The sequence below is a fragment of the Streptopelia decaocto genome, assembly GCF_964273445.1.
Source record: "Streptopelia decaocto genome assembly, chromosome: 3".
Classification (NCBI taxonomy): domain Eukaryota; kingdom Metazoa; phylum Chordata; class Aves; order Columbiformes; family Columbidae; genus Streptopelia; species Streptopelia decaocto.
The window spans coordinates 66803268-66821574 of NC_138656.1; the positions used below are offsets into that span (position 1 = coordinate 66803268).

Consider the following 18307-nt stretch of genomic DNA (forward strand, 5'->3'; position numbering starts at 1 on the left):
GACAGAAAGGACTGAGCTTCCCATTGGTACCAAAAGAGCAATCTCGGTATCTGTGTCCAGCACAGGCTGGCAAGTACAGATCTTAAGCCCACACAGGCGTCTAACGTGGGCAGTGGGTGCACACCTAAACCCAGCCAGGAAGGGAGATGAGGCCCCTTCCCATCCTCAGCATCTCCCCAGGAGTACTTGTGCCAACCCTACTCTCTGCAGAGAAACCAAGCAACTATAGTCTATGTGAGGACCCAAGGTAAGTCCATGGAATTAATTTAAACAGCTTTCATGATATTGACTATTTCTTAGCTTACCAAGTAACCAAAGCAGCAAATTAGTCTTCAGGCCTTACTAGCAGCTAAAGTAAGCTGGAAGACGAAGCAGAGAAGAGCAAACTAAGGGAAAATAACTTAGCCTAGGCATATCAACATCATACCAGTAAAGCTTCAGGGGATTTTAGCAAATGCTTAAATTTTGCATGGAATATTTTTCTGATGATTGAAAAGCTGCAGGAAACAAACACGGATATTTGTAAAGGAGTACTAAAATCAAGTTAGGAAAAAATAAAGTTTAAAGCTCACATCAGTGAGAATTAACCCCCCATAAAATCAAAATAACACAATTTTTAATATATTCAGCAACTACAAAGCATGTACTACTTGAAAATAAAAATGAAAAGATAAAGAGAAAAGGAAAATTATTTGGTGTTTTGTAAATTGAGTGAAAAGGCAAAAAAGAACAGGTTTCAGAAGCAGAAGAAACCTGCAAACTACCACCTTGTCTTAGCCAAAAGGTCTCTTACTGTGGGTAGTTTTTAAAATACTGCAGTTGCCCAAATGTAATGCACTTTTTCCTTTATCGTGTGTCTTGTTAATGTGGGCTTAGTTTTGCATTAAAAATCAACGTTTATACAATTCATGAATAAAAGCTTGTCTCACTGACATTATGCAGGGTCCTCAATTTATGCTGATTTCTTTAACATAAAATGTGAGCTGAAGCTTGACTGTTAGTAGACTTTCTAAATATATTCAAAATAAACTACAGACTGCTACAAGTTTTGTATTACTGATCTAAGCATATTAGATTCTTGAAGTGTGTTTGCTTGCTGCTGGAGCATGTAAGCTAAAAGTATTTTTTTTCCATGTGGGCCACTCAAATGACTCATCTGACTTCCCTTTCATGTGAGCAAGCCACGGGTAACTGGAATGAAGAGAAATTTCTGCCAAAGGAAACATCAGTTCTGATGGTCAGCAATACGTAACATGTGTGTGTATGCGACATTCTGTCCATCCCCCTTGTCTCTAGAGGCCACTCTGTTTCCCAGGGCACTTAGTGCCTCCAAATAATGGCCAGAACCAACAAGATCCCTGGTCAGCAAGATCCAGAAGCAGATGGTCTCCATCTGTATTCACTTCTGAAGTATAAAACAGCTTTGAAGAGGAGTTCTGTACTTCTGAGTCCCCAGCAGGGTCCTGGGTCTTGCCATCTCTACTTACTGCCCAGGTGGCTTTTTCTTTTCCTCTGCTCTCCTTCCTCTTTCTCCCAAATTAGCAGTCTGGCATTAATAATTATAGTAGGAAGTGGCAGAATGACTGACCTTTCCCATTTAATTTCATGACACAAATATGAAACATTTGTCATTTACTCAGTTCACAGGTCTGCTAAAGACAAATTCACCTGTGACACATGCATCAAGATAAATTCATATCTCTTTCTAATACATTTCCATTAGTATCAGATTTATCATCCATTCTCCTAAAGTCTTGAGTACCACCCATGCAGCGTAGGAGAAGATGACTCTATTCAGCTCACCAGGATTCTAATTTAAAAACTCACAGTACACACACATTCAGAGCTATGACTTCATTCAGGCATATTTGCTTAAGCTGCTGTCTCCTTTGTTGCAATGCAGAGCTGAAAATGGGCATGTAATCCATTGCTTATACGTACCCTTTATTAAACACATTGTTTAAGACTCTGCTTGTGCCTAAACTACATTTACTAATCTTTTCTCCAAGAAGACCAGTTTTCCAACTCAAGTTATAGAGATATGTGAGTTTTCCTTTGAAAGTCCCCAACCCCATGAGTGTGATCATGTATGCACTGCAGTACACCTTCACTACCTGACACCACACCTTTAAATACAAATTTGATGTCAAATATGACATCTTTACACACCACTGAAACACATACATTTTTTCTCCTGTTAGCTAAGCACACATACATTTCCTGTATATGTACACATATATCGAATAAATATTTCAAACTGGCATGCTTCCTTCAACCCTTCTATCCCATCTGACCCATGGATCTCTGAAAAACTGTTATTCATTTTGACCTCTTGGATTTCAGAGCAGTATAAAAACGGTTGATCTAGGGGAAGGACATCCCTGTGAAATTAAATTCCCAAAATTCAAATCAGTCACACCTGTGATGCATTTTCTTTCTTTTCCATCTCCCCTCCCCATTCCTTTATCCCCACAGCTCATGGTGGTTCTGTTACTACATCAGAGACCGGTTCTTACTTTCCTAACTGCACCTCTTGAATTCAATAAGCCTTACTGTCATTTCATTCACTTCTTGCCAATGAATTTTCTTTCACTGAAGAAACATTTCCCCAAGATGTGCAGTATTTCTTGGGAGCCTCTCTGCACCTTTTTCTCCTGTTTTGCTGCAACAGAATGGATATTCCCTCACAATTTTAACCACAGTTATCTATAAGAAAAAAGTTGATAGTCCCATGAAATGTAGGTGGATTTGTTTGGCTAGACATTACCTTGGCACCAAACAGATCACTGACTGACTAACTGCAACCAAGAAGATTCACTAAGCCTCAATGACATATGAAAGAACTAGAAAGAGTAATTCTGTCCAGAAATATTCTGTCTTTATTAGTAGCTACTTAGTAGGCAATTCTTGCTGCTTATATGGCTTACATTATAGCTACATAAGCAACATTGCTCATAGCAGCAGCAACAGAACACAAGTTAATACAACAAGTATCAACTAAGCAGTGGCTCAATCTACCTGTCACTATCAAGACATTTCATGGAAGTAATACAAGTTGGTCCCAAGTAGTGAAAAGATATGAACAGTGACAAAAGGAGGATATGACAGAAAACCGCTCTCACAAACTCCATGAGTGCCTGTCAGCTCTTGAGAAACACACACTCAGTCACCATTATGAGGGTAAATAGTCCTTATAAGGATGGATTTTATTAACTCTATTTTACAGCTTTCTTGTTTACAATTATATCCATCTTATTACGTAAGCAAGACCAAAGAAATAGCCTCTTTTATATTTTTCTTTTTTTCCTTTTTTTTTTTTCTTTTTTTTCCTCTTTTTTTTTTTTTTTTTTTTTCCTTGATGTGTTGTGCAGATCCATCAGGAAATGCTATAGTTTAACAAATCTGGTTATGGCAGAGTGTATGCATGTGGTGTAAGCATCTACCTTTCCACTCCACTTTTCTTTAAACCTGGCCTGCTTCAGAAGCAGCACACTCCATCATGCAGTGTATCTGCCAGGATAAGTGATAACAGCCCCTGCAAAGGAGTCTTTTATTCTCCAGATCCTCTGTCAGCATGCCACCAAGAGACACTATAGCCCTACAGCCGGTTCAGGCAAATCATTGGCTGCCTAATGAGGACAGCTTGCCTGTGCTATTGCACAGCTGATTACAAAGATGAAGGCATTGAAAGCAAAAATAGGGGGTAGAAAAAGTAAAAAAAAAATATATATATATAGAGAGAGAGAGTTTGTCCATATTTTAACCTACTGTACACCTAGTATAAAGAAATACACACCAGATGTGCATGTGGGCAGAGCAACCATATGTATTCTGTGTACTCTAGGCACCTAATTTAGGACCTGATATTCTGTACTGAGTTGGTAGAGATACTGGTTCTTCCCGACCACGATATAGAGCACCTAAGTGAGCTAAATGCTAACAAAGAGCAGCGAATTCTCCCCCTGGGGGCACCTGCCTGCCTGTATCATCTTGATAGGCAGCTCAGGCACTGAGGTACCTGGTGGGAATTCCTCTCAGGTGCTAACATGGATGGGAAATTATAGCAGCAAATAAAGAAAGAAGCAGAGAAAATGACACAGATCTCCAATAACACACACTAGAAATATGTACTTTAAGATTATGCCAGCTGGCTAGTGAAAGAGCTTATATTACTTCTGTAATCATAGGGATACTAAAGAAGACACAAGAAGGGATTATAAAAGAAAATAACTATATGATATTTTGCAAATACAAGTACTCTTGTTAGAACTCCATAGACACATGTCTTCCCTAAGTGATTATTAAGTGCCTATGAAAACTGCTCTCCCTTTTCAAGGACACCTTCCCTATGGTAGCACTACCCATGGTGGAGGGTATCCAGTAAAGCCACGATGGTGTAAAACCTTTTTCATGAAATCAGTAAGCTTGTCAAAGCAAGTATTTCTTTTCTTACATTGTAGAAAGATTAACTGAAATACAGGATTTTCTAACTTATTTTTAATCAAAAATGAGGGTGGTCTAATATTCCTTAAACAGTAGTGTGGAGGCAAAGTGTGGAGTGAAAATCTAGGTAGACCACTGCAACAAAAAGATGTGCCAATCAGAAATATTTATGTATATTTGTAAAACTACTTTTCAGCTCACCACCATCTCCTGCTGAGACAATTATCGATCAATATTCTGTCAAGTATAACATAATTCTAGAGATTTATTTTCTTTGTCCCTCACCTTAACCTAAGACCTGCTGAATTTCAATTGAAGTAAATAAATCATCTTTACTTTTTGACCTTTTAAAAAATATTCACTAAGCACATTTCATCTTTATCAAATTTGATGTTCTAAAGGGATTCAGGTGGCTGTGTTAGCATACTGACCTTATACAAGCTCTAGGATGGCTATGATGTAGAGCACAATACTCTCAGTAGAAATGAATTGCACACCATTGCACATGGATCACTTGGGTCTAGGTTGAGCCTTACATAAGAGGCAGCACAAACCCCTGCTGCTCTAGGAAAGATCTGCACAATTAGGAAGAAAGAACTGGCAGGGAACACATCATTCATCAATTCAGGTTCCTCACAAACACAAGCTGACAGATAACATGGAAATGCTCCTGGAAGATTACCCATCCCTTCCCTCAGCAAGCATGCCTCAGCACACTCCTCTCAACAGATGTCACATCTTCAAAATAAATGGTGTAAAAGCTCTAAGCTACAAGACTTCACTAAAGAAAATCAGAGACAACCCAGTGCCAGAGTCTCAGACCTCTGCATGAGCACAAGCCTTCTTCTCCACCTTCCTGATGGGTTTTATGGGTGAGAAATTGATGCAATTCTCTGTGAAATCATTTAACACCAAAAGAATGCAGCCCAGTCAATGGCCATCAGTGTGTTGTGGTAAGAACGGTGCCACCATGGCTTGGCCCCCTGAATGCCACCATTCACAGCTTATGCGGAGGACACTGAGCATGCTCTCATTAGTCTGCCCAAAATCCCATTCAGAGCTGGGCATGACTAGCATAGGGAGTCATCTACAAGAGCAGACAAAATCTTGTTGTAAATTGTGCAGGTGGGCCTGGGGTGCAGAGGTTAGAATCAAGTTCTCCTAAAATCTGGAGAGGTCAAAACACAAGGTTTACATCTCACATATATTCCAGTTATAATAGACATACCTTCCAAACTGCCTCAGAGACAGTTGTTCTGAAGTACCCTTCTAGTACTTCTTGGTAATACCAGTTTTCACTTTTACAGAGATTTAATGTATCTCAGTCAATCAATAACAATTTTGTTTATCTTTTTTTAACACTGACTGTTGCTATTCCCCAGTTCTCTCTCAATCATCCAACCAGCAAGGATCTTCATTGCAGTCATTCTTAAACAAAAAGGTAAAAGGGTTTTCTAATTCATATAAAAACATACTAGCAGTGCGTCAAAAGCCAGTTATTTTTAAATGGTATAATCACAAAATGAAATGTCAAATATTAACTGTTCAAACCATTCATCACTGTAGCTTTGTATAACTGTCTTGTTTTAAATTACTAAGGAAACTGTATGGAATAGTTGCTGCAGTTTCAAGAATAGTTTTCACATTCCAAGAAAAGTGAAGGTTTGTTTTCACCCAGAAATCCAATTAGCCACCCCAAATATTGCAGAACTTCTAATTTACTCAAATTTTAAAAAATAAACAGAAAACAGCAACAAAAGAGAAATCTGCATGTACATAGAGGCATGGGTTTACATTCCCTAAGCCAGTCTAAACTGCCCACTATACAGATCTGAGCTGAGAGAAGCAAGTGCTTAAGAACATACACATGTGACTCACTACAAGAGCTAAAATGCCAAGAGGTGGTTCTTGAAAACACATTCATGGGTTTGGCATGGCCAACAAACCTTGTTCATTGCAAATGGTTTTCTTCACAGCTGAGTTTGTATTACCTCTTGACGGTGTTAGGATGGCACCATGCCACTTCTGTATTCTTTGTTCCAAATTGGTCCCGTTCTCAGCAGAAGTGACAGCAGCCAAAGCACCACTAGAGCATCTGAAAAGCCTTGGTGAACTCTGATGACAGTAACCCCATTTTTAATTCTGCTGAGGTTAGAGAGAGACTGAGGAGTTACCATAAAACACAACTTGGAAATATCCCCTGCACACCAATATTCATTGTGGCTGCTCTAGGTTGATGGGGACCTGCATATCTGGCCTTCTAGTGAAGGCACTCAGCATAATCCAAGAGACTCAGGCATTGTGCATTCAGACAATACCTTTCTTACTCACCTTCTACAAAGGCCAAGTAATAATTGCTGGAAGTTCAAAGACTCCTTACAGGCACTGCACTCTGAACAAGCATGTGAATAGTCCCACTCATCACTGCTTCATTCCTGGTTTTACACCTGCATTAATTAACTGAAGCCATGAGAGCTCCAGCATCCCCCGTTGATGTAATGCAGAGGAGGGTTACACTCGTAACTTCTACCAGTGGTAGTTACGTATTTGTCTTGGGCAGAGAGGACCAGCTGTCCTGCAATAAGGCACTTGTCATGACAAATGTAATACTGACATGGGACACACATAATTGTCTTTATAAGCAAGAATGATTGCAAATGCCAGGAACCAGAAAAAAAAAAAAAAAAAGAACCACCACATTCTCCCCCCACTTTTTTTTATTTCAATTTGCAAAGAGCAGCACATTTCTGCAGCAAATAGAGCTTACAAACCAGCTGCCTTTTGTTATTGCCCTTATGCCTATCTGTGATATTATACAACAGATACCACATTATCGGTGTCCATAAATAACTTTTATTACTCGTCTAAAAAAGCACAGTTTAGCACGATGCAAAACAGACATCATCTCTTCCAGCGGGTTGAGGACAATAACTTTCTTCTCTACCCGCCATTACAACCCTACCCCTGGGTGATGGCTTTCATTTAAATAAAAAAACAAAGGAAGGAAAAAAAAAAAAAAAGTCGTCCCAGACAGCAGCCCCTCTAAATATTGTGCTAAATATCATGAGAGGTTGTCAGCACTAGAAACAGGCATTACAATGTAAATTGCTGAATACTGTATCCAGCTCCAGTTTGTTGTGGTTTTCCCTGTGCAAGTACCAAATTTACTGACAGCTCTGCACTCAGGAAAGTCGGTTTGATAAAATCCAAGACAACGAACTCTGTTTTCAGGATACACTGAAGCCCGTGTCTCGTGTTAACACTACCAGTGCCATCATCTGGTTTGTTACCAGCTGCTGCTGTCACTGCCTGGGACTGCTGTTAGTTTCAAAGAAAATAAAAACTTAACTGCCTCAGGGGCATGAAATGGGTGTGGCCAATAATTTAAAAATATTTTTTTTTTTTAAAAAATGGGAAAAAGCATTTTATAGCTAATGGCAAAAATAACATCCATATTTTCCATTCCTTTTTTTCAGACAAGCCTCTTATTCTTTTTTGTTCCTTTAGCTGCTCATGTTTTCATTTGTATACTGTCATTTACTCTGCCAATTGGAACAGTGATGTAATGACATACGACTGCCTGATATTCAGTGGCACTCACAGCACCTTTGTCACTGATGGCTCAAGTGCACAATGAACGTATCTTGAGTTTAATGTATTTGTGGCTTTGCGATGGCAGCAATGACACACAATAGGCTTTTTTTCTCCTTTTGTTTCTGTGCTCTGTAATAGAACAGCCTGCTCAGAGACTGTGACCAGAGAATAATGAAAAATGCTAGGCCATTGTTGGTCACCGCAAAAATTTGCAAACTTCACATTTTGTTTAATTATTGAAGAATGGCTTTTCAAAGATCCATGCATTGTTCTAAAGAGACATCGTAACATCTATCTTTCTTCCTCACAAAAGCTTTTTATCTTCAAATGAGAATATACTCTTTGAGGGCCAATTAGTAGTCCACCTATGAAGAAGTCTAAAGGAATTTTTAATTAGTAAATTGACCCATGGTGTGAGTCACCTGGAAAGGAATTACATCATTTCCTAAGACAGTTAAGCTTTCTTAGGCAAATATTAGTCAGTACCTTAGATTCAAGACCCTCTGTCTCTTAGTGTTATCTTGTTCGCGTAAACCAATTTCATTCCATACTGTGGGATCACTCAGACAGTAAATTTTATTCAAGGTGAACAGAGGCAGCCCTCTAACCCTTGTTCCCAGCCTCTAGCACAACTCTCACTAATCCAGAAATGTTACGCATCACTCATGGTTATTCTGCCTAAGTTCTACAAAATAAGAGTGTCACAGTCTATTCTCTCTACTACAAAGATACCACTGAAGATGAGCAGGCTTAACTATATAACGGAGTAAATGAAGGTGCATGCAGAAGAGAGGCTGGAGTTTCATTCCCTACTGGGAAGCAACTCAAAGATCCCTATTTTGTCAATGGAAAGAGGCAATCACCTCCAGAGGGGACTCAGAGCATATTCATTACATGCTTATATGAGAAGGCATTTATCTCTCTCCCACCATCAGCAAATGGTCCCTCATTTTTACCTTCTGAAAGGTGATGTGACATATAAACATGACAGGCACCAGCCTTTTGACATGCCTCTCAAGAATAACAGAATTAACCTCATACACTACCTTTGTACAAAACTCTGCTAAGGAGAATTCCTTCATAAGGAAAGAAGGGTGAGGAAACCAGACCTCAATGTTATGGTATTAATATAGGACATGATAGTGTGTTCCTGCTCCCATTCACCACACCAATAACTTGCCAGTTACATGCAACTGATGAATTGCCACTAGAGATGTAGCCAGACTAACATCCCAAATGAGAAGAAAAAACAGGAAAATAAAAAAAATTAAAAAAAAAAAAAGGAAAAAAAAGACACTAACCTGAACCCTGTTGTTAGAAAGCTAACACTTCAAACAGCATAGGAAAAATCTAAGATTCATTTATGATGTCATATAAATGGTACTTTTACTGATTTTAGCAATCAGTACAATAATCAGCATTTCTTATATATGTTACATCGTTTCACAGGCAGCACAGAAGCAAGTTTGTGTATAAGAGGTAAAGCTGAGCCTCAAATGAAAGACATTTTTAAGGTATCTGGATATATGTAAACATTTAACAGGGAATCAGCAGAGCCCTGAACTGATAAACATTTCTCATAAGTTATGTATGAATTAAAATCAAGGTTTTATTAAAAATGCATAAGTATGATCTGTGGTGAATAGAACTATTAGCTATGCATGTTTACTTTTTACTGAACACAGAAATCAGTAATTTTTCCTCTAAATGTCATTTCTATCAGAGGGTTATGGAATGATAAAATGCTGAAACAATTCTCTGATGCCATCCAGCTGGTACATACACATCTGGGAAGAGGGCATAAAATAACAAACTGCAAAATGTTTTTTTGCCACAGGGGCAAGAAAATATTTCAAATATTGTGCCCATTTGACTTTACAAGTCAGGTAGCACTCAACAGCCCCTCTCTTTCACTCACCATAATAAAAAATAAATAAGATTAATCTGGATTACAATAAACTATTTAATCCCTTAAAATTATTATGTTTTCAGCATACTCTTCATGATCACACATTATTTACACTGGTCCCTGTCTTCCTCACTCCTGCTGGAAGCTACATAAAATCACCTAAATACCAAAGTGAGCATAAATTGGTTTTATCAATTTGATTTTAGCATCATTGAGTAGTTACAGAAAAATGGAAGTCACTATCTTGGGTGGTTTTGGGGGGTTTGTGTATGTGTGTTTGTTTGGGTTCTTTTAGGGGATCTTAAGGGAAGTATGCAAAAAAGCTGACATTGTTCTGGTGAAACCAGGTTCCTTAGTTTCTCCTTCTGCTGTCAATGAAATGACAAATACCTTTCCAAAACAGCAGTTCTCAATTTGGTGATCATATACATTCCTGTAGATCACAGACAGTCCTTAACATCCAATAGTCCTCAATAAACAGACTAGTGAAAATGGAAGAGGGGAAAACGCAAATAATAAGCATTATGGATGGCAAAACAGTATAAAATTAATCTGTGGTTTCTTCTCCCCCTGCACCTCCCAAAAAGCCTCCTTAAGCTGAAGGACTGCTTCACTTAAAACAAGACCCTAAAGGGCAGTTTAGGGAAGGAAACATTAGGCACTCTGACCTATCCCCTTTTTTTGACCATAGAGGAGCCTGGAGGGATTATCCCGATTCAGTCAGACCATCAATACTCTGACATCAAGACTCATCAATACCCACCCAAATGCAAAAACACTCACTATTGTTATTATCTACTAAATGTCATTTACATTCAAAAACATAAGCAAATCTTGGAGAAATCCATTTACACACTTTTTCTTATAAACTGTCACTGGGCATAGCTGTCCCTTTTGGCACTGTGCACCTTGGATAACCTCTCGGGCTCCCAGTGGGCCATGGGACCAAAAAGGCAGTTTGGAGAGTATGGGGATATCCAGATAGTTCACTGGGCACTGACATCAGCCTCCAGAGCAGACCACTGGTCAAATCTCTTCAGTCCCTGAGCCCAGGGAAGTTTCTCAAAACTTCACACTAGCTGAAACTAGATGTTGAGACCCATGTCATCAGGTGCACCAGAGTGTTGTGAAGACCTCAACAGGATTTAGACTCTTTCCTGGAACAAATCCACTTCACACCAAGTACTTGTTTACAAGCCCCATATGCTGCACTCGCATTGTATACATTCCCACTGTAGAGTCACTACCAACTCAAAACATTGTGTTTCTGCTTTGAACCATTCTGCAATGAACTCTGTTCCTTTCTGTTGACTACAGAGAGACTTCTTTCCACTGACTACAGGGAGTTTTTAGTGTTTTCTTTTTAAATGCTTACTGAGTGCTTTTTGTAAAGAAACAAAAAAAAAAAAAAAAAAAAGTCACCTGCTGCTCATCATTCAAGGTGCTGGCTCAAATCTCTGTCAATGGGAAATTAATTCCTACTGCCAAAGATTTGCCTCATGGCTATACAAGAAGAGTAACTCAGCTAGATATTCTGGGTCACTATATTCAGGTACTTTATTCAGCTTCTCTCAATCTATTCAAACTTTTCCCTCCTACCCATCATCAGAGTATCTGAATGTTGAGTCTGCTCACTGAACTCTAAAGGAGTTCAGCTTCAAAAAGCGGTGAATTAGGCTTGTTATTCAGCCGATACGAAATCTTTTACTTGTAACTTAAAACAACATACTCTGCTTTTCTTGAAATGCATGATTGGTTATTCACAATTATTATTCATTCACACTTCTATGAAAAAAATGTACTGTACTATTCACAGTGAAAGTCATGCTACTAAAAATTAAGTGACATAACGGACTGTTACCTCTGACATCCATTTTTTGTCTGCATCACTGTTGTTGACCTCAAGTTATGAGAAAAAATAAAACTAACAGTTTGGTTATGGTTCTTCAGTATTTTATCTCAAAAACAGAATAGAAAAAGAGTGTTTACTTTTCTACCAAGGTCTCACTGAAACCTAAAAAGGTTGCTACATATTTCTTTCTTAGCAGCAAAAGATGTTAACTCTCTGAACTCATGATCAAGTCCTTGTTTTATATATTTCCAGCAACACCTCAAAATCTACTTCTTAGTGTTCTACAATAGCTTTCAAACACACATCTGCTGAAAGTCTGCCATTCACAGGACTGTCTCCTTTTCATTACTAGTGGGATCACAATGTTTTTGGATACAATGAAAGTATGACTTTCACTTTCTTTCCTATCAAAATTGAAACAAAGCAAGGAGCAGAATTTTAAACAAGCACAGAGATAAGTTGTTGACACAGTCACAATTTAAAAGGCAATACTTCTATTTAAGTACTATCCAAGACACAGAAACCAGTTTTTTCAACTCTCTTTTCTAGTCTGATAAACCTACAGATCTACAGGTTAAGAACAGTAACAACATCACTTTCCATTCCATATGAAAGCCCACTTTTTTAATCTCCCTTTTGCTAGCAGAGAACACAGGAACATGTATGTCATCAGAATCTTCCATTGCAGACACTTTGTTCCTAAAGCTGCTATTGAAAACCACTGGAAACAGCAACAATGAAACACAATTAAAATACACACTCAAAAAGAAAAAACAACCCTTCCCAAAATCCAGCAACTAAAAGTAAACAGCAAAATTTCACTGCTGCTTCCCTATAGCAAACATGGAAAAATAAACTTGCTACGTACACTAGTTTTGCGATTTGGAGTGCTATTGGAAAGTAACCCAATGATGTGCCTGGTATGAGAGCCTATACTAATAAAAAGATGTTCATTTTTACATAAAACTGCAAAGTAACTAATTCTAGGGAGTCTCTGGTGTGAATGCCGCTGCTTTGCTCTCACAGAGGCCTCAGCCTCATCTGGCAAACCTCACTCTTCGAAGGTGCAGAGACAAGTCACCCTACAAACTGTTAAAAAGTGAGTTTTTTTCCCCAAGGAAAGATATTAATGGTATTAAACTCTGCTTAACTTTGTAGGTAGACTTGTGATATAAACTAGAACTTGCCATGATCGTCAATCCTGAAGTGTCTGAGCATAAAAATGTTTGCTGATTATGCTTTAAAAAGGCAAAACAAACATTTACAGGACTAACCACTGAGGCAGACTTTTTTCTCTAAGAACCAAGCTCTGTTCTCTGTAGTTACATGTACCATTGTTTTATAGCGCGTGTGAGAACTGTAAGAGTACAGGACATTCTTCAATCTTACATCGTGTGTGCAATATAGATTACAGGCACCTCTGATGACATCAAAAGAAGACCAGAAGACATATGGTAGACACTACTTCCAAATTTGTAAGGAGTTCAATGCCTGGATTTCAGTAGTTCTACCACTTTATTTGCCACAGATCAAATATGTGCCTTTGTGTGCAACAAGGTAACTAAATATATGTTTGCAGACATGGTCATCACAGCAAGTATAGAAATCACCTCAGTTGATACAGTTTTTGAAATAAAGCATATGAATTTTGTCTTAATTTGCATTATTTATTCCTGGATAAGCACAGGACAAGGATATTTTCATGCAAGCTGTTAGCATTTTGATTTTTTTTTCATTAACTCAAAGCAAAGGTGAAGATTGGGCCTCTGTTAGCAAAAGCAACTAAATCTAGGTGCCTTTGTCATTCGATTTGGCCAGAATGACACATCTGGACAATGGCTTCAGCCACTGGAAGAGGTCACAGAGAGATACAGCCAGGCTGTGTGTCAACGTGCTTATGCCCTAAACGATGAGGTGCTAGTGAAGAAAAGACAATGCAAACATCATACACTGATGCCTGTGACAGACAGATTTTCTGAAACTGGGGAGTTTGTGCCCTTTATAAGATGTTTATTTATAACATCAGACTGAATACCCCAGAATCACTAGTTGAGTCTTGATATACATGCTTACAAATTTTATATCGTTTTTAATATTTACCTAGAATATCTGAACTGTATTACAATTTACTTAAAAAAAAAAAAAAAAGAGTACAGGCAAAATGTGCAGAAGAATGATATAAATAAATTCAGATAGCAACAGAGAAGCCAGTGCAAAGGCTGAATTATCTGTTATCTAATTAGCCTTGGGAGTGTGGCTGTCGTTGCCTGATGGATAGAAACAATAAGACAATGATTTCTGGAGACTTCAAGTTTCCTTATGAAATGTTGTCCTTTGTCATCACTGCACTTGGGAAGAGAGCTTCTAAGCTGAAAATGTGCAGTACTTTTTGCTGTTTTGCCACTGTTCTTAGCTTTCCCAAGTAGTGATAGAGGACACATAAAAAGTTTCAAACTGGCATCCATGGGGCCCTTGAAGCCTTCTAGAAAGCACTGAACCAACAATAATCTTGACAGTTTCACCTTTGTTGTTCTTGCTATTAAAAAGTCTAAGCAACAAGATATTAGTGTTACTGACGTAAGCTATTAATAGAAAAGGAGACACCCAAAAATAAAGAGGTTTAAAGGACAAAATGCAATAGCAGAGAACTCTTTCAATGCAGCCGAAATGGTTGACATAAAAACCACCAGAGCCCCTAATGCCTGGGTTTCTCTTGAGAAGCATAAAGTATACAGGACACCAAAATTCGTATCTTAAAGAAACAAAAAGATATTTTGAGATCATTATCGTCGTATACAGAAAGCAATGCCTTGTTCCTAACATCAGCAAAATTAGCTCTTACTTGCTGTTAATTCTTCTCATTGGCTACAAATGCAGAAGAAAATAAGCTGTAAAGGTTGTTTTCCATAGCACAAATGAAAGCACAAACAGGAAGGTATACATATGTTAATAAGCAGGGGAGCAATGATCAGTATGCCCTTGAGAGCAGAAACATTCCTTGAGGTTTCCGATAATCTGATGGTAGAGTACGTTGCCTTAGCTATAACCATTTAAAATGCATTTATGAAAATAATTCTGCTTGTGCAGGGTCTCTCAAGCTGATGTAGCTCTACTCCTGTACCATTATTCGAAACAACTATCTTTTTCTGCCCATTCACTGACACCTACCTCATCTATATATGCACAATATGAAACGAGTTATTGAACTGCCGTATTCCTCAATATTATTTATTGTATAGTGCCTACAAAGACCAATTAGATCACCACACCCTAGCTTTGCAGACAAAATAGTCTCATTAAAAAAAATAATTAAGAAACCTTTCTTTTTACACAACTTTTTCCTCAAATGAAAGTATATTTTCTACTTCAAACATGATCATTTTAAAACTGAAACCCAGGTAACAGTAATAAAACACCTTCATGTTAAGAATTTCATGCAATTTTTTTTAAAGTATGGTTATCATTGTAGAAATGTTTTCCACCCCCATCTCTCCATAACAGATAACTTCTTCATCCTTTGTGTTTCATTTGCATCTGCATCAACATGGCTGCTAATTTGAGGATGAATCTTGACAGCATGTGCTCCTTTAAGTAGCCTTTACCTAAGAAGTAGTGACAACTGATCAATCAACCCATAGGCCTGCTTAGGAGAGTTAAGTCTCCTTGACTTAAAACTCATGACCTATTCCCATCTGATGGTATATGGCACATGAAGGAATATGGCAAGTGATTTTAATCAAGTGCAAAGAGATAAATTTTTCATTTCCAGCTACTTTTTCTCAGGTAAATGATTATTCCTGCTTTGAACCCATCTAAATAATATTACATAGGCCAAGTGGATTCAGAAGTTGGCATTGCTGATAGCAAACTTTTCTTACTCAGGAAAAAACAAAGTTTGCTTTTATGTTATGAAAATATGTTAAAAGTTTGCTTAAACTAGTCCAGAACACATTTTCACTTTTTAAAATATACATATTTGACAATGTACTTTACAACCACTGTTAAAGAGTAAACAGTAATGCTACAAGTCTACAGCAGCTTACCTGTTCAGCCACGTGCTGACACATTGCTATGGGGCATTTCTATTGACGTTTTTACTACGAGTTTTGTTTGTATTTTTGTCACCATGAGTTAGCAAACACATTTTCTTTCACAGCCTTTAAAAACAATAATAATTTAACATCTTAGCAGATTACACAGTTATCATAACCTCCTGTTCGTTAAGTGCAGTTTAAAAAAAAAAAAAAAAAAAAAAAACCACCAAAACTCAATCTTTTACCTGTAAGAAGTACAATTTAGACAATTTTTTGCTCCCTTTGCAGACAAAAAAAAAAAAAAGTATGCGTCTGAAACTTAAATCGATCTGAAGAACTTCAGTGATTAATTTTATGTTTCCAAATTGCTGCAAAAGGCTACATTCCTACCATTCCACTCAAGATTCACTACTTGTATTCAAGATTCTTTTTTTAGACAGTGTGCATGAATAAATCACATCTGATAAGATACATCCAGCTACAAAAAAAATCAGATAACTTAGATGGAGAACAGCATATACAAATAAAATGTTTTCCACAATACAAAAGGATTAGGGGTTGATTACAACCAACAGAAAGACCACAGGCATTTTGAATTTCTGATCTGCTAACACATCTTCCTTTTTCTGCCCTGTTTTACTGATTTTGGTCCTTGAAATCTACTGGGCTTTTTCTTCTGTAGTTCTCTTAGTACCTGTCTGCAGGAGAGGAATTGGCAACAACGCTGGTTGCTATCGATACCGACTAACACTTTCTCAGCAAAACTATTCAGTAAGAGGTAGAGAGTTGGAGCAACATGGATTATTTCCTTCCTTCTATAAGGTTAAATGCTTAACAAAGGTGCTTCCAGCAGCTGTTCTGTCAGCACATGAACACTTGGTCTAATGAAAATAAGAAATGGTGCACACTTCATTGATAGGTCTTCAACTGTGTGACACCGCATTCCAATCCACAGGAATTCTATACATCGTGTATCTGATTTGATAACAATAAAATAATCCATGTACGTATTAGATGAAAAGACGTTTCTTTAGTTTCTTAACTTTAAGTCTAGTTACTTTTAAAGCACGACAATACAACTGCACAGTCTAACAGTCTTTCTGACCAGATCTATTTTTAGGCAGCCTCTTTGTTATTGTATCTTAGCACCCACTTTTCAAACTTGGTCCTAGTTCAGCTGGTAGCTGAGCTTACAAAAGCTGCCACATGTCTCCTCTATAGGTAAGTGTAAACATATAATTGTTTTATTTCTGTAACAACATAATGTTAACATACAATGTTAACGTACACTGCCTAATAAGTCTGAAAGGGAAAAAGGCAAAAACATACACCTCTGCAGAAGAGCTCAGGCATAATAACTTCACACATACACACACCTGTGTGGCAAACTGTTTGCAATCTATGCATCACCCCTGACACGGCCGCGTCCTCGCTTTACATAAGGCCAGCCAAACACCGGCCTGCCAGAGGAAGTCAGGTACCAACTTGAGGCATCGCTTGGGAAAACTGCCCGAGTTTATTAACTCCGCCGTGTGCCCACCGCAGCCTCCCTGGCAAAGCTTCCGCGAAACTACCTGTAACGCAGCCCCTATTTCCCACCCTATTTTCCACGCCTTTCTCCATCTCGGCCCCCGCGCCCACTCCTCGCCCAAAGCGCGGGCGCTGCCCTCCCCCTTCCCAGCCCCCTCACCTCCCTGGGCTCCCTCTCCGGGCAGCGGGGGAGCCGCCCCACCGCCCCCTCCCTCCTTCCTTCTCCCCCCTCCTCCGCGGGCCGCCCCCGCCGCCACTCACCAGCTGCGCGCAGCACACCGCCACCAGCGTGCACCGGCCGCTGCAATAGCCCATGGCTCCCGGCACCCCGCGCCGCCGTCCCGCGCCGCGCCCACTCAGGCGGCGGGAGAGCACCGCCCGGCCGCCGCCCGGCTCCCGCCTGCCGCCGCCGGCGCGCCCCAGCCCGGGACCCGCATGGGGGCGCGCCCGCCGCCCGCCCTAGCCGCGGCCGCAGCGCCCGCCGCCTCGGCGGCCGCCGGCAGCGGGGCCGGCTGCCCCCGCGGAGGGCGGCAGCGCCGGGGGGAGGGCGGCGGCAGGTGCCTGCAGGAGCAGCCGCGCTCTGCCGCGCAGCCCCAGAGGCATCTGGGCTTCAAAGTTTGCCCCCTCAACTCCGCTCGCAAACCATCCGGGCTCGCAGCCGTCTGCGGCGGGGGGAGGCGGGGGGAGGAGGGGAGGAGGGAGGGACGGGGAGGCGAAACAGGCGGCGGTGCTGCTGAGCTCAGTTCACGCTCGGAGAGCGGCTTCCCTCCTGCCCACGGCACAGCCGCTTCCCCACCCTCTTTTCTCCTCCTCCTCTTCCTCCCGACAGGGCTCAGACAGCCCCAGCAGTGGAAACACCTCGCCTGGGGAGTCCCCCGCGGGAGGTCGCGGAGGGGCGACGCAGCGGCAGGGGTGAGCGGCTGCTGCTTTATCTGCTCGGGCGCG

General features: G+C 39.9%; 1 protein-coding gene across 2 annotated transcripts in view; it reads right to left on the reverse strand.

Annotated features, from left to right (window-relative positions):
- NKAIN2 (sodium/potassium transporting ATPase interacting 2) overlaps positions 1–17677 on the reverse strand; it is a gene marked incomplete at both ends in the record, with an annotated part of 527329 nt that extends 509652 nt beyond the window's left edge. For both annotated transcript variants that reach the window (XM_082048728.1, XM_082048727.1), the window contains one exon: positions 17624–17677. In XM_082048728.1, coding sequence (XP_081904854.1) covers positions 17624–17677 — 54 coding nt within the window. The remainder of the gene's footprint in view (positions 1–17623) is intronic.
- Positions 17678–18307: the final 630 nt, after the last annotated feature.